At 39.9% G+C, this 17317-nt stretch overlaps 1 protein-coding gene across 1 annotated transcript; it reads right to left on the bottom strand.

Annotated features, from left to right (window-relative positions):
• Window positions 1-9281: 9281 nt before the first annotated feature.
• On the bottom strand, window positions 9282-10700 carry LOC143471372 (uncharacterized). Its single transcript, XM_076969834.1, has one exon. The coding sequence runs from the start codon at window positions 10698-10700 to the stop codon at window positions 9282-9284; it is 1419 nt and encodes a 472-aa protein (XP_076825949.1).
• Between the last annotated feature and the right edge of the window lie 6617 nt (window positions 10701-17317).

Below are 17317 nucleotides of genomic sequence, written 5' to 3' on the forward strand. Positions count from 1 at the left end.
TTCTAATAATCACACATAGCAACATAATCGCAATCAATTACGAAATACACCATTTGTTTATGTGCCATGCGGCAATGCTTGACAAGATATATACATAGTCGAAAAAACTTTAAAGGCACGAACATAGCGATGTAAAGACAATATACAATACAAATTACACTACGATTGAGTTTATACGATTACGGTGGCATTAAATCATTCAGTTTAAAAGCGGGGTCCAAACGCAATTCGAGCCTCCCACCTTCTACCATTTGATTGAATCTGTATTTAAATGCCCGGTCTATGCTTGTCACCAATTTGTCAAGGGTTGGAGGAGATTTGTTCTCATATATAGATTTGTTCCTAATTTTCCATATTTGGTGTTTAACCATGGTGATCAATGTGCTCAAAGTCTGGTCCATTATTTCGTTTTCGATCCGTTTAAAGTTAAAACTTTCCAAGTCCTCGATTTTTGTCATAGCCGGGTTGAGGTTGGCGAATTTTTGCGCAAACGTTTTTACTGTATCCCAAAGTCGCTTTATCTTGTCGCATTTTCGGAAAGTGTGGTAGTCGGTATCTGGACCAATGCCGCAAAATGCGCACGATGTATCAGAGTTTATTTGGAAAAAACCGCATTTTCCCCTAAAGGGTAGTAGATTCCATGCGCATCTGTAGTTGAAGGTTTTCAAATAATTTGGTAAAAACGGGTTATGAATCCTAGCCCATTTAACTCGGTTTTTTTCACTCGACTGCGTTTCTGGAGTGCTTTCTTTGATTATTCGTCTATACGTGTTTCCTAGTTTTGGACTGGCTAATTCAACTTTACTTAGTTTGTATTTTTCAACAATTTCCCGGATTTTCCAATAATAGGGACTTGGTTGTGCGATGTGCGGGATACTGTTTAGTTTCTGGACATCGAGTACATTAGCTAAAACGTGTCCTAATTGGTACTCCACATATCTATCGTGTGTTGACATTGGCTCGTTCATCACTCTGCCGAGGCAATACTTTTGTATCGATTTGACATAAGTCAGATCGGCGTAGACTTGGATGTTTGGCATTCGGTAGCCGCCTTCTAAATTATTGCGTTGTAAAATATCGATAGAAACAGTTGTTTCTTTGCCTTGCACGTACTGCAGAACATGATTATTTAATTTCCCAATTATGTCTTGGTCTGGGGGGTATGTTTTGGCAACCTGAGTAATTACTGGCAGGATTTTTGATTTTAATAAAACTGCTTTAGCTTCATAGGTGGCATAGTTTGTGCTCAAACTTTTTAGTTGCTCTTTTACCTTTGGAATTAAGTTTTCCCATTGTTGGCGTTCTATAACATTTCCGATTTCATATCCCAATAACTCTATACTTGTGTTTGTCCAGGATAGTTTGGGCAAGAGTGGGTTGTCTACCGGCTGATTCACAGCTAATCCTTTGGTTTTAGCTTCGTTTAAGGTTAAGCCAGATGCTTTTGAAAATCTGTCGACTAAATCGAGCGCGAGATGGATATCAGCAGGGTTTTTAAAACACAACGTTGTGTCATCAGCGTAATTTACGCATTTTACTTCTTTTCTGTCGCTTAACTGAGGACCTTTGATATGTGCAGTGTCATTGAGCTTAGACATTAAAGGCTCTACCGCTATTAAAAACAAGTGCAGGCTTAAGGGGTCTCCTTGTCTCACGCCTCGGTTCAATTTAAAATCTTTTGACAGGTGTCCGTTTAAAATTATTTTCGCGACGCTATCGCTATACAGATCTCTTATGCATGCACATAGTGTTTCTGGGAACCGCATTTCAGTCAACACTCTCATTAACCAATTATGTTCTATTGAATCGAAGGCTTTTTTAAAATCAAGGGATAAAAAATACAGGTTTTGCATTTTTCTTTTCGCATTATCATGTAAATCTCTTAAAAGGATCGTGGCTTCTGATAATTGTTTACCTTTTGTGGCGTACTGATGCTCATGTATCACTTCTTTGAGAGTTTCCCTTATTCTATTTGCCAGTATTTTTGTATATATTTTGTAGTCTAAGTTTAACAGGGTAATTGGTCGGTAGTTGTCTAGGTCTGCATCATCGCCTTTTTTATAAATTAGAGTTATGGCACCTTTCTTAATTTCTTTGGGGATTTTTTTCTCTTTAAACCAGTGTTTAAAGATTTCGCTCATTTTGTCACCTATTATATTCCAACAGGTTTTATAAAATTCACCGCTTAGTCCGTCCGGCCCAGGCGATTTCCCATTTGCAAGAGTCTTGACAACGTTTTGGATTTCGGCATTGCTTATTTCACAATCTAATTTTAGAGCACTTTCGTGCGAAATATGGCGCAGATTGCTCGAAATGAAAAAATCTTGTATTTCTACATCTGTTTTTCTTGACGAGTATAACTTGGTATAATAATTTTTTGTGGTTCGTAGCATTTCTCCCGGTACGCTGGTGGGCAAGCCGTTTTTGTCATATATTTCTTCGATATATGTTTGTGAACGTTTTTTATTAAAATGTGCAAAAAATTCCCGTGAGCCAATTTTTTCTTTACTTTCTCTGTTTTTTAAGATCGATTCATAAATTCGTTTCTTTCTATAATTTCTTAGTTCTCGTTTCGCTTCAACATATTTACAGTGGTTGGCCGGGTTGTCACCGAGTCGACTTTGTGCGGATTTCAAATTAGTCACTAAGTAATCTTCATACATTTTTCTTTCAGCGTGTCGGCCTTTTGTAAATTCCACAATTAATGCTTTTAACCTACGTTTGGTGTCCGTCCACCAATCACTGGGGGTTTTATATAAAAATTCTTGCAGCGTGCACCATTGTTTCCATTTGCATTCTAAAACTTCGAGAAATTCCTTATCTGCATAAGTTTGCGTATTATTCTTCCAGAGGCCGATACCTCTAGGAGGAGGGGCGGCGACATTTAAGTTTATTGTTATTTTTTCGTGGTCTGTCAAATGAGACGGTTGCTGGCTAATTTCTGTTGCGTGGAGATATTTTGACAGATAAAATCTGTCAAGGCGCGATTTGCTGATTCCGTTCTGCCACGTATAAATTTTCTTTTGGCCGTATATTTCCCGAAAATGATCTTTTAGATCATATGTTTCGCAGAGTTTCATTAGTTCGGTTTTTTTATATCGATTTCGAAGAGGGGGATGTTTGTCTAAAGTCAGGTCGTCGACAATATTAAAGTCGCCGGCTAGGACTGTGGGCAATTTTCCATCGACATACTGGTACATTTGTTTAAAAAATCTATCGTTTTCGCGAATATCTCCGGAATTTACGTTTGGTGCGTAAATATTTATTACTTTTAAAAGGTGACCATGTATTGATAAAACCGCACTGATTATTCTACCCTCTACGTCGTGATTTACTTCTTTGAATGTAATTGCAGGGTGATTGATTAGAATTGCGACTCCCTTGTCTTGGAATTTCTTTTTGGGTGCCGAATTAAAAAGCGCTTTTGACTCACCCCATTCCTTGCACCAATCATTTTCTTTATCAGGGGGACATTTGGTTTCTTGTAGTAGAAAAATGTGGGCCTTATCTTTCTTTAAGGTGCTAAAAAGCTCTGCACGTTTTGCCTTATCATTTAACCCATGGCAGTTTAGGGTGCAAATTTTAAGGTAGCAAGTCATTGTTTTTGAAGTGATAAAAGTTGATTCCAGATAAAAAAACGTTCGTTCTACTGATATAAAAAATAACGGTGTAGGTTTTAACATAAAAAACAATGTCCAGATTACAAAACACTTTACAAAAATACACATTTTTTAAATGGGCTATTGTTTTGATGTAGTTAAACATTAATAAATCGTCGTGTTTAGAAAAGTTGCGTCTGGCACGTATTGGTGATCGCAATTGTCACACTTTTTTTGTCTCAGGCTATTTGCGCATTTTTCGTTGTTTTCTATACAGTTACATCTGTAGTAGACCAACTTACACGAATGACAAAATGTTTTTTCACGTCCTACTGGTTTCGGTATTAAATTGTTACATTCGCAGAGTATTGTACCTTTTTCCTGTTCCTCTGGAATGCTGTATTCTGTCGGGTCTTCATCTGAGTTGTCGGTGGTGTCTTCATCGTCCTTGTGTTTCCTGCTGGGAGGTTTGTCCTTTGTCGAGTTTTGGGAGCTGCCAGAGTCCCTTTCCCTTCTTTTTAGACCTTTATTTGTTCTTTCAGCTGTGAGTTGGCTTCTGTTTTCTTTTGTTTCCCTGATTGAACCGTCAAAATGGTCAATTTCTTGGTTGATATTTTTGTTACCTGTTTTGGATTTGTCCTCGTTTGGCGTAGAGTGAATCATCGGGTTATCAAGTTTTGGAAATGTCTCTTCACATGGAATGTACGGTCGTTCGAGCATTGGCGAGCTTTCATCGGAAGACTGATCCGATGCTCTTGTGGTCTTTGAGTTTTCTGATTCCCACGCTTGCGAAGTCACAACTCTCCGTTGTTGCCTGTACGGGCAGTCTTTTGCGATGTGGTCGTCTTCGGCGCAGCGACTGCATGTTTTTTTTTGACCTTCATAATTCAGCATGAATCTGTAATGTCCGAAGTAAATGAAAGATGGTGGCTTGAATTCTCTTAATAGAGCCTTCTTGACTGTAAAGATTCTCCTTCCGTCTTTTTTTTGTCTCGTTCTATCTCGACCGTAGGTGGCTGGTTTCGAGATTCCTAGGCTTGCAAGAGCTTCTCTAATACTTTCTTGGGGGAAGTTAGGCGGTACCCATGAGACAGTTAACTCCGCATGTTCGTCACCATGAGCTATTGCACTGTTGATCCCTTCTACTTGTTCTAGTGCATTTGCCAATTTTATTGCTCCTTTCTTGTTTTCAACAGTGAAATCGACGATGCTTCCAGGGCGTTGAACTATGCCTTCAATTGCGCTTAGTGGCATTTTAATCGAAGTGAGTAGCTGATATATCTCTCCTCGTTTCATTGGTTGGGCGAACTTTGCAGTCACTTCACATTCTCTGCTGTAGTTTTCTGGAACTTTGAAAACCCACTGACTTTTCTTTTTGACCTTGTCTGCGTAGGTCATATTGTCTTACTAGTCCTGAAAAGGACTTTTTGGTAAGTAAGACTGGTTCTTGTTTTAAAGTTTTCAAACAAAACACTAAATATTGCTGTATTTAGCTAGAATGATTCAACTTTCTAAAGATCCTATACAAGACCTTAACATGACATAATCGAACAACAAAACTAATAGCTCAGATTGAATTACTTTATTCAAATAGAATACCGATAAGGTGCTGCCGCAGTCTTTTATACCGTTTGTCATTTTTGCTCTTGTTTCATTCAGCATACCCGCTATAACATGCTAGGTTTATTTAATGGGTCCGCCACTAGGGGACAGAACTTTTGCTGGCTAATGGGTTTCAATAACAATATTACCAACAAAGCTAATATTCCACATAATGGTAAACCACGTATGAAAGGAAGAATCGTAAGATATTGTGCTCTTTTCCGACGTCTTGATAATTTTTTTTATTGCGCTTTCCTAAGAGAGCAAAACACTGCAGACTCCATAACTGTGTCAGCTGCAATTTAGTTGCTGTTTTTCGTTGAGAAAACATGAAGCCAGAGCCTCCTACTTTCAACTTATATCGAGCATCTGTAGAATGACATCAAACTAACTTGCTTTTGTTTTAAAGTCATCTTCAGTACTGACTTTGGCAAGCTTTACAGTTGACGACGGCACGGAGCTTAGAGGAAGGTATGGGAATTAATATCTAGGTGGAACGACACGAAAAGCAAAGCGCTGGCCGGAACAGTCACCGGCAGCAAAGTGACGAGCCGTCAGGTTGTCCATCGGACTGAACAAGACATGCGGACGCGGATAATACTTACAATGACATCCTTAACGATTGGGGTTCGATCCACGACAGGACTGCTGGTGCATACGGGACGTAAAGCTTTTCGCACTGCTCTAGATTGATTTGTAGAAAAAAGAAGAGCCAAAGCTCAGATTGACTTACCTTATTCAAATAGAATACCGATAAGGTGCTGCCGCAGTCTTTTATACCGTTTGTCATTTTTTGCTCTTGTTTCATTCAGCATACCCGCTATAACATGCTAGGTTTATTTAATGGGTCCGCCACTAGGGGACAAAACTTTTGCTGGCTAATGGGTTTCAATAACAATATTACCAACAAAGCTAATATTCCACATAATGGTAAACCACGTATGAAAGGAAGAATCGTAAGATATTGTGCTCTTTTCCGACGTCTTGATAATTTTTTTTTTTGCGCTTTCCTAAGGGAGCAAAACACTGCAGACTCCATAACTGTGTCAGCTGCAATTTAGTTGCTGTTTTTCCTTGAGAAAACATGAAGCCAGAGCCTCCTACTTTCAACTTACCTCGAGCATGTGTAGAATGACATCAAACTAACTTGCTTTTGTTTTAAAGTCATCTTCAGTACTGACTTTGGCAAGCTTTACAGTTGACGACGGCACGGAGATTAGAGGAAGGTATGGGAATTAATATCTAGGTGCCACGACACGAAAAGCAAAGCGCTGTCCGGAACAGTCACCGGCAGCAAAATGATGAGCCGTAAGATTGTCCATCGGACTGAACGAGACATGCGGACGCGGATAATACTTACAATGACATCCTTAACGACTGGGGTTCGATCCACGACGGCACTGCTGGTGCATACGGGACGTAAAGCGTTTCGCACTGCTCTAGATTCATTTGTAGAAAAAAGAAGAGCCAAAGCTCAGATTGACTTACCTTATTCAAATAGAATACCGATAAGGTGCTGCCGCAGTCTTTTATACCGTTTGTCATTTTTTGCTCTTGTTTCATTCAGCATACCCGCTATAACATGCTAGGTTTATTTAGTGGGTCCACCATTAGGGGACAGAACTTTTTCTGGCTAATGGGTTTTAATGAAAATATTACCAACAAAGCTAATATTCCACATAAAGGTAAACCACGTATGAAAGGAAGAATCGTAAAATGTTGTGCTCTTTTCCGACGTCTTGATAATTTTTTTTATTGCGCTTTCCTAAGGGAGCAAAACACTGCAGACTCCATAACTGTGTCAGCTGCAATTTAGTTGCTGTTTTTCGTTGAGAAAACATGAAGCCAGAGCCTCCTACTTTCAACTTACATCGAGCATGTGTAGAGTGACATAAAACTAACTTGCTTTTGTTTTAAAGTCATCTTCAGTACTGACTCTGGCAAGCTTTGCAGTTGACGACGGCACGGAGATTAGAGGAAGTTATGGGAATTAATATCTAGGTGGCACGACACGAAAAGCAAAGCGCTGTCCGGAACAGTCACCGGCAGCAAAGTGACGAGCCGTAAGATTGTCCATCGGACTGAACGAGACATGCGGACGCGGATAGTACTTACAATGACATCCTTAACGACTGGGGTTCGATCCACGACGGCACTGCTGGTGCATACGGGACGTAAAGCGTTTCGCACTGCTCTAGATTCATTTGTAGAGAAAAGAAGAGCCAAAGCTCAGATTGACTTACCTTATTCAAATAGAATACCGATAAGGTGCTGCCGCAGTCTTTTATACCGTTTGTCATTTTTTGCTCTTGTTTCATTCAGCATACCCGCTATAACATGCTAGGTTTATTTAATGGGTCCGCCACTAGGGGACAGAACTTTTGCTGGCTAATGGGTTTCAATAACAATATTACCATCAAAGCTAATATTCCACATAATGGTAAACCACGTATGAAAGGAAGAATCGTAATATATTGTGCTCTTTTCCGACGTCTTGATAATTTTTTTTATTGCGCTTTCCTAAGGGTGCAAAACACTGCAGACTCCATAACTGTGTCAGCTGCAATTTAGTTGCTGTTTTTCGTTGAGAAAACATGAAGCCAGAGCCTCCTACTTTCAACTTACCTCGAGCATGTGTAGAATGACATCAAACTAACTTGCTTTTGTTTTAAAGTCATCTTCAGTACTGACTTTGGCAAGCTTTGCAGTTAACGACGGCACGGAGCTTAGAGGAAGGTATGGGAATTAATATCTAGGTGGCACGACACGAAAAGCAAAGCGCTGGCTGGAACAGTCACCGGCAGCAAAGTGACGAGCCGTCAGTTTGTCCATCGGACTGAACGAGACATGCGGACGCGGATAATACTTACAATGACATCCTTAACGACTGGGGTTCGATCCATGACAGGACTGCTGGTGCATACAGGACGTAAAGCTTTTCGCACTGCTCTAGATTGATTTGTAGAAATAAGAAGAGCCAAAGCTCAGATTGACTTACCTTATTCAAATAAAATACCGATAAGGTGCTGCCCCAGTCTTTTATACCGTTTGTCATTTTTTGCTCTTGTTTCATTCAGCATACCCGCTATAACATGCTAGGTTTATTTAATGGGTCCGCCACTAGGGGACAGAACTTTTGCTGGCTAATGGGTTTCAATAACAATATTACCAATAAAGCTAATATTCCACATAATGGTAAACCACGTATGAAAGGAAGAATCGTAAAATATTGTGCTCTTTTACGACGTCTTGATAATTTTTTTTATTGCGCTTTCCTAAGGGAGCAAAACACTGCAGACTCCATAACTGTGTCAGCTGCAATTTAGTTGCTGTTTTTCCTTGAGAAAACATGAAGCCAGAGCCTCCTATTTTCAACTTACATCGAGCATGTGTAGAATGACATCAAACTAACTTGCTTTTGTTTTAAAGTCATCTTCAGTACTGACTCTAGCAAGCTTTGCAGTTGACGACGGCACGGAGATTAGAGGAAGTTATGGGAAATAATTACTAGGTGGCACGACACGAAAGGCAAATCGCTGGCCGGAACAGTCACCGGCAGCAAAGTGACGAGCCGTCAGGTGGTCCATCGGACTGAACGAGACATGCGGACGCGGATGATACTTACAATGACATCCTTAACGACTGGGGTTCGATCCACGACAGGACTGCTGGTGCATACGGGACGTAAAGCGTTTCGCACTGCTCTAGATTGATTTGTAGAAAAAAGAAGAGCCAATTGGTTTGTTTATTTGCACGCTAATTCTTAACACGCAAATAATGAAAAAAACAAACAAAAAATACACGGAACAAAATATGGAAACCCACGAAAAACAATTATTTAAACAGTATAGCTTTTCGGTTCATGATTTTCAAATTGATACCAAAGGTGACCCACCTTCACTTCTAATAATCACACATAGCAACATAATCGCAATCAATTACGAAAAACACCATTTGTTTATGTGCCATGCGGCAATGCTCGACAAAATATATACATAGTCGAAAAAACTTTAAAGGCACGAGCATAGCGATGTAAAGACAATATACAACACAAATTAAACTACGATTGAGTTTATAAGATTACGGTGGCATTAAATCATTCAATTTAAAAGCGGGGTCCAAACGCAATTCGAGCCTCCCACCTTCTACCATTTGATTTATTCTGTATTTAAAGGCCCGGTCTATGCTTGTCACCAATTTGTCAAGGGTTGGAGGAGATTTGTTCTCATATATAAATTTGTTCCTAGTTTTCCATATTTGGTGTTTAACCATGGTGATTAATGTGCTCAAAGTCTGGTCCGTTATTTCGTTTTCGATCCGTTTAAAGTTAAAACTTTCTAAGTCTTCGACTTTTGTCATAGCCGGGTTGAGGTTGGCGAATTTTTGCGCAAACATTTTTACTGTAACCCAAAGTCGATTTATCTTTTCGCATTTTCGGAAAGTGTGGTAGTCGGTATCTGGACCAATGCCGCAAAATGCGCACGATGTATCCGAGTTAATTTGGAAAATACCGCATTTTCCCCTAAAGGGTAGTAGATTCCACGCGCATCTGTAGTTGAAGGTTTTCAAATAATTTGGTAAAATCGGGTTATGAATCCTAGCCCATTTAACTCGGTTTTTTTCACTCGACTGCTTTTCTGGAGTGCTTTCTTTGATTATTCGTCTGTACGTGTTTCCTAATTTTGGACTGGCTAATTCAACTTTACTTAGTTTGTATTTTTCAACAATTTCCCGGATTTTCCAATAATAGGGACTTGGTTGTGCGATGTGCGGGATATTGTTTAGTTTTTGAACATCAAGTACATTAGCTAAAACGTGTCCTAATTGGTACTCCACATATCTATCGTGTGTTGACATTGGTTCGTTCATTACTCTGCCGAGGCAATACTTTTGTATCGATTTGACATAAGTCAGATCGGCGTAGACTTGGATGTTTGGCATTCGGTAGCCGCCTTCTAACTTATCGTGTTGTAAAATATCGATGGAAACAACTCTTTCTTTGCCTTGCACGTATTGCAGAACATGATTATTTAATTTCCCAATTATATCTCGATCTGGAGGGTATGTTTTGGCAACCTGAGTAATTACTGGCAGGATTTTTGATTTTAATAAAACTGCTTTAGCTTCATAGGTGGCATAGTTTGTGCTCAAACTTTTTAGTTGCTCTTTTACCCTTGGAATTAAGTTTTCCCATTGTTGGCGTTCTATAACGTTTCCGATTTCATATCCCAATAACTCTATACTTGTGTTTGTCCAGGATAGTTTGGGCAAGAGTGGGTTGTCTACCGGCTGATTCACAGCTAATCCTTTGGTTTTAGCTTCATTTAAGGTTAAGCCAGATGCCTTTGAAAATCTGTCGACTAAATCGAGCGCGAGATGGATATCAGCAGGGTTTTTAAGACACAACGTTGTGTCGTCAGCGTAATTTACGCATTTTACTTCTTTTCTGTCGCTTAACTGAGGACCTTTGATATATCCAGTCTCATTGAGCTTAGACATTAAAGGCTCTACCGCTATTAAAAACAAGTGCAGGCTTAAGGGGTCTCCTTGTCTCACGCCTCGGTTCAATTTAAAATCTTTTGACAGATGTCCGTTTAAAATTATTTTCGCGACGCTATCGCTATACAGATCTCTTATGCATGCACATAGTGTTTCTGGGAACCGCATTTCAGTCAAAACTCTCATTAACCAATTATGTTCTATTGAATCGAAGGCTTTTTTAAAATCAAGGGATAAAAAATACAGGTTTTGCATTTTTCTTTTCGCATTTTCATGTAAATCTCTTAAAAGGATCGTGGCTTCTGATAATTGTTTACCTTTTGTGGCGTACTGATGCTCATGTATCACTTCTTTGAGAGTTTCCCTTATTCTATTTGCCAGTATTTTTGTATATATTTTGTAGTCTAAATTTAACAGGGTAATGGGTCGGTAGTTGTCTAGGTCTGCATCATCGCCTTTTTTATAAATTAGAGTGATTGCACCTTTCTTAATTTCTTTGGGGATTTTTTTTTTTTTAAACCAGTGTTTAAAGATTTCGCTCATTTTGTCACCTATTATATTCCAACAGGTTTTATAAAATTCACCGCTTAGTCCGTCCGGCCCAGGCGATTTCCCATTTGCAAGAGTCTTCACAACGTTTTGGATTTCGGCATTGCTTATTTCACAATCTAATTTTAGAGCACTTTCGTGCGAAATATGGCGCAGATTGCTCGAAATGAACAAATCTTGTATTTCTACATCTGTTTTTCTTGACGAGTATAACTTGGTATAATAATTTTTAGTGGTTCGTAGCATTTCTCCCGGTACGCTGGTGGGCAAGCCGTTTTTGTCATATATTTCTTCGATATATGTTTGTGAACGTTTTTTATTAAAATGTGCAAAAAATTCCCGTGAGCCAATTTTTTCTTTACTTTCTCTGTTTTTTAAGATCGATTCATAAATTCGTTTCTTTCTATAATTTCTTAGTTCTCGTTTCGCTTCAATGTATTTACAGTGGTTGGCCGGGTTGTCACCGAGTCGATTTTGTGCGGATTTCAAATTAGTCACTAAGTAATCTTCATACATTTTTCTTTCAGCGTGTCGGCCTTTTGTAAATTCCACAATTAATGCTTTTAACCTACGTTTGGTGTCCGTCCACCAATCACTGGGGGTTTTATATAAATATTCTTGCAGCGTGCACCATTGTTTCCATTTGCATTCTAAAACTTCGAGAAAATCTTTATCTGCATAAGTTTGCGTATTATTCTTCCAGAGGCCGATACCTCTAGGAGGAGGGGCGTCGACATTTAAGTTTATTGTTATTTTTTCGTGGTCTGTCAAATGAGACGGTTGCTGGCTAATTTCTGTTGCTTGGAGATGTTTTGACAGGTAAAATCTGTCAAGGCGCGATTTGCTAATTCCGTTCTGCCACGTAAAAATTTTCTTTTGGCCGTATATTTCCCGAAAATGATCTGTTAGATCATATGTTTCGCAGAGTTTCATTAGTTCGGTTTTTTTATATCGATTTCGAAGAGGGGGATGTTTGTCTAAAGTCAGGTCGTCGACAATATTAAAGTCGCCGGCTAGGACTGTGGGCAATTTTCCATCGACATACTGGTACATTTGTTTAAAAAATCTATCGTTTTCACGGATATCCCCGGAATTTACGTTTGGTGCGTAAATATTTATTACTTTTAAAAGGTGGCCATGTATTGATAAAACCGCACTGATTATTCTACCCTCTACGTCGTGATCTACTTCTTTGAATGTAATTGCAGGGTGATTGATTAGAATTGCGACTCCCTTATCTTGAAATTTCTTTTTGGGCGCAGAGTTGAAAAGCGCTTTTGACTCACCCCATTCCTTGCACCAATCATTTTCTTTATCAGGGGGACATTTGGTTTCTTGAAGTAAAATTATTTGCACTTTATCTCGTTTCAAACCCTCAAACAAATCGCGGCGCTTCAGGGAATCATTCAAGCCTCTACAATTAAGCGAGGTGATACTGAGGTATGCAGTCATGGGAAATTTGCAACGTTGAAAATAAATACACTAGCGTACAAAAAAGAATCAAACTCGTAATATTATTCAAATCTATGACTTTACTTAGACCATCGCGGTGGCATTCATGTCTAAGACATCCGGTACATATCTACAATTACATTTATCACACATACCTTGTCTTAGCTTGTGTACAAACTTTATGTTGTTCGTGATGCAATCACATCTGTAATATACCATTGGGCACACGTGGCAGAAAACGTACATGTTTGCTGTCGGTTTTAGAACTTTTTCGCCGCATTGGCATTCCACCCCTGTCGGTTCAATGTCGTCAAACACCTCACTTTCATCGGGTTCAGCAGATCGTTCGCTCTCCGCGTCTTCTTTAACCTTTTGTCCTGGAGGAATATCGATAGTGACAGAAGAATCATCACTTCTTTCTCTTTTGTACCTTTCGTTTTCTTGTGATAGTGCATCAATGTCATCGAATTGTTCTCCTTTTGTGCTGTTGATTTCATCTAAGCTGTCGTTGTTATCATAGTAGCTATGCTCATGTTGACTATTTTCCATTGTTTTTTTGACATGCGATTTGTTTCCATTCTTGGGTGTTGAATGGCGATGTTTGTTTGTTTCGTCGGCCGAGATCGGCAAGCTTGGAAAAATTTCTTTTGAAGGAGAGTATGGTCTTTCTTCTTCGGCGCTATTTAATTGTCGGAAAGTTACTTTGCCTATACTGCGCTTATTTCCAGAGACCTTCTCCCACGAATCGTTGACTACTTCCTGGTTTCGGGTTTTGTAGGGGCAATCTTTCACCAAATGTGTTGATTCTGCACAGTAGTGACAAGTTTTTGCTTGACCTTCATACTCAACGGTGCATTTGTAATGCCCAAAATAGACGAAAGATGGCGGTTTGGCTTTCAGAAGGTCTTCTTTTAAAACTCTGAAAATTCTGCGGCCGTCTTTTACACCTCGTATTCTGTCGCGGCCATGAGCTTCGGATAGCACAATACCGACTGTTTTCATTGCTTCTTCGATGCTACTTCGTGGGAAATCTATCGGTACCCATCCGATTGTTAAATTGGTGTATGCATCTCCTTGTGCAATAACGTTGACGACGCCTTCAAAATTTCTTAATTTGCCAGCTAATTTTATGGCTATATCCTTGCTTCTGCAAGTCACTTCGACGTTTCGGCCGGGCCTTTGTACAATTCCTTCAATATACTGTAAAGGTATGCCCGTTTTCTCTAACAGTTCATAGATGCTGCTTCTTCGCACATTTTCTTTCAATTTGATTGAAACCTCTCTGTCTCGGTTGTAGTTCGTTGGGGCTGGAAACCGCCACTGTTTTGCAACTCTTTCAGCATAAGTCATATTAGAAGACATCGGGTCTTCCATTACTTCAAAGTAGGCCGGACACTGAAGTCTACTTTGTAACTGACGAAAAGGTAGTCCTAAAAAGGACTCTTTGCAGGGTACCTTTGTCTTGTCTGAAGATTAACTATCGCTCGCTGATCCAACTGATACTAACTGTATAGAGAAGAGCCAAAGCTCAGATTGACTTACCTTATTCAAATAGAATACCGATAAGGTGCTGCCGCAGTCTTTTATACCGTTTGTCATTTTTTGCTCTTGTTTCATTCAGCATACCCGCTATAACATGCTAGGTTTATTTAATGGGTCCGCCACTAGGGGACAGAACTTTTGCTGGCTAATGGGTTTTAATAACAATATTACCAACAAAGTTAATATTCCACATAAAGGTAAACCACGTATGAAAGGAAGAATCGTAAGATATTGTGCTCTTTTCCTTCTTCTTGATAATTTTTTTATTGCGCTTTCCTAAGGGAGCAAAACACTGCAGACTCCATAACTGTGTAAGCTGCAATTTAGTTTCTGTTTTTCGTTGAGAAAACATGAAGCCACAGCCTCCTAGTTTCAACTTACCTCGCGCATGTGTAGAATGACATCAAACTAACTTGCTTTTGTTTTAAAGTCATCTTCAGTACTGACTTTGGCAAGCTTTACAGTTGACGACGGCACGGAGCTTAGAGGAAGGTATGGGAATTAATATCTAGGTGGCACGACACGAAAAGCAAAGCGCTGGCCGGAACAGTCACCGGCAGCAAAGTGATGAGCCGTCAGGTTGTCCATCGGACTGAACGAGACATGCGGACGCGGATAATACTTACAATGACATCCTTAAAGACTGGGGTTCGATCCACGACAGGACTGCTGGTGCATACGGGACGTAAAGCGTTTCGCACTGCTCTAGATTGATTTTTAGAAATAAGAAGAGCCAAAGCTCAGATTGACTTACCTTATTCAAATAGAATACCGATAAGGTGCTGCCGCAGTCTTTTATACCGTTTGTCATTTTTTGCTCTTGTTTCATTCAGCATACCCGCTATAACATGCTAGGTTTATTTAATGGGTCCGCCACTAGGGGACAGAACTTTTGCTGGCTAATGGGTTTCAATAACAATATTACCATCAAAGCTAATATTCCACATAATGGTAAACCACGTATGAAAGGAAGAATCGTAATATATTGTGCTTTTTTCCGACGTCTTGATAATTTTTTTTACTGCGCTTTCCTAAGGGTGCAAAACACTGCAGACTCCATAACTGTGTCAGCTGCAATTTAGTTGCTGTTTTTCGTTGAGAAAACATGAAGCCAGAGCCTCCTACTTTCAACTTACCTCGATCATGTGTAGAGTGACATCAAACTAACTTGCTTTTGTTTTGAAGTCATCTTCATTACTGACTTTGGCAAGCTTTACAGTTGACGACGGCACGGAGCTTAGAGGAAGGTATAGGAATTAATATCTAGGTGGCACGACACGAAAAGCAAAGCGCTGGCCGGAACAGTCACCGGCAGCAAAGTGACGAGCCGTCAGGTTGTCCATCGGACAGAACGAGACATGCGGACGCGGATAATACTTACAATGACATCCTTAACGACTGGGGTTCGATCCACGACAGGACTGCTGGTGCATACAGGACGTAAAGCTTTTCGCACTGCTCTAGATTCATTTGTAGAAAAAAGAAGAGCCAAAGCTCAGATTGACTTACCTTATTCAAATAGAATACCGATAAGGTGCTGCCGCAGTCTTTTATACCGTTTGTCATTTTTTGCTCTTGTTTCATTCAGCATACCCGCTATAACATGCTAGGTTTATTTAATGGGTCCGCCACTAGGGGACAGAACTTTTGCTGGCTAATGGGTTTTAATAACAATATTACCAACAAAGTTAATATTCCACATAAAGGTAAACCACGTATGAAAGGAAGAATCGTAAGATATTGTGCTCTTTTCCGACGTCTTGATAATTTTTTTTATTGCGCTTTCCTAAGGGAGCAAAACACTGCAGACTCCATAACTATGTAAGCTGCAATTTAGTTGCTGTTTTTCGTTGAGAAAACATGAAGCCAGAGCCTCCTAGTTTCAACTTACCTCGCGCATGTGTAGAATGACATCAAACTAACTTGCTTTTGTTTTAAAGTCATCTTCAGTACTGACTTTGGCAAGCTTTACAGTTGACGACGGCACGGAGCTTAGAGGAAGGTATGGGAATTAATATCTAGGTGGCACGACACGAAAAGCAAAGCGCTGGCCGGAACAGTCACCGGCAGCAAAGTGATGAGCCGTCAGGTTGTCCATCGGACTGAACGAGACATGCGGACGCGGATAATACTTACAATGACATCCTTAAAGACTGGGGTTCGATCCACGACAGGACTGCTGGTGCATACGGGACGTAAAGCGTTTCGCACTGCTCTAGATTGATTTGTAGAAATAAGAAGAGCCAAAGTTCAGATTGACTTACCTTATTCAAATAGAATACCGATAAGGTGCTGCCGCAGTCTTTTATACCGTTTGTCATTTTTTGCTCTTGTTTCATTCAGCATACCCGCTATAACATGCTAGGTTTATTTAATAGGTCCGCCACTAGAGACAGAACTTTTGCTGGCTAATGGGTTTCAATAACAATATTACCATCAAAGCTAATATTCCACATAATGGTAAACCACGTATGAAAGGAAGAATCGTAAGATATTGTGATTCTTTCCGACGTCTTGATAATTTTTTTTATTGCGCTTTCTTAAGGGAGCAAAACACTGCAGACTCCATAACTGTGTCAGCTGCAATTTAGTTGCTGTTTTTCGTTGAGAAAACATGAAGCCAGAGCCTCCTAGTTTCAACTTACATCGAGCATCTGTAGAATGACATCAAACTAACTTGCTTTTGTTTTAAAGTCATCTTCAGTACTGACTTTGGCAAGCTTTACAGTTGACGACGGAACGGAGCTTAGAGGAAGGTATGGGAATTAATATCTAGGTGGAACGACACGAAAAGCAAAGCGCTGGCCGGAACAGTCACCGGCAGCAAAGTGACGAGCCGTCAGGTTGTCCATCGGACTGAACGAGACATGCGGACGCGGATAATACTTACAATGACATCCTTAACGATTGGGGTTCGATGCACGACAGGACTGCTGGTGCATACGGGACATAAAGCTTTTCGCACTGCTCTAGATTGATTTTTAGAAAAAAGAAAAGCCAAAGCTCAGATTGACTTACCTTATTCAAATAGAATACCGATAAGGTGCTGCCGCAGTCTTTTATACCGTTTGTCA

The sequence above is a fragment of the Clavelina lepadiformis genome, chromosome 9 (assembly GCF_947623445.1).
Source record: "Clavelina lepadiformis chromosome 9, kaClaLepa1.1, whole genome shotgun sequence".
Lineage (NCBI taxonomy): Eukaryota > Metazoa > Chordata > Ascidiacea > Aplousobranchia > Clavelinidae > Clavelina > Clavelina lepadiformis.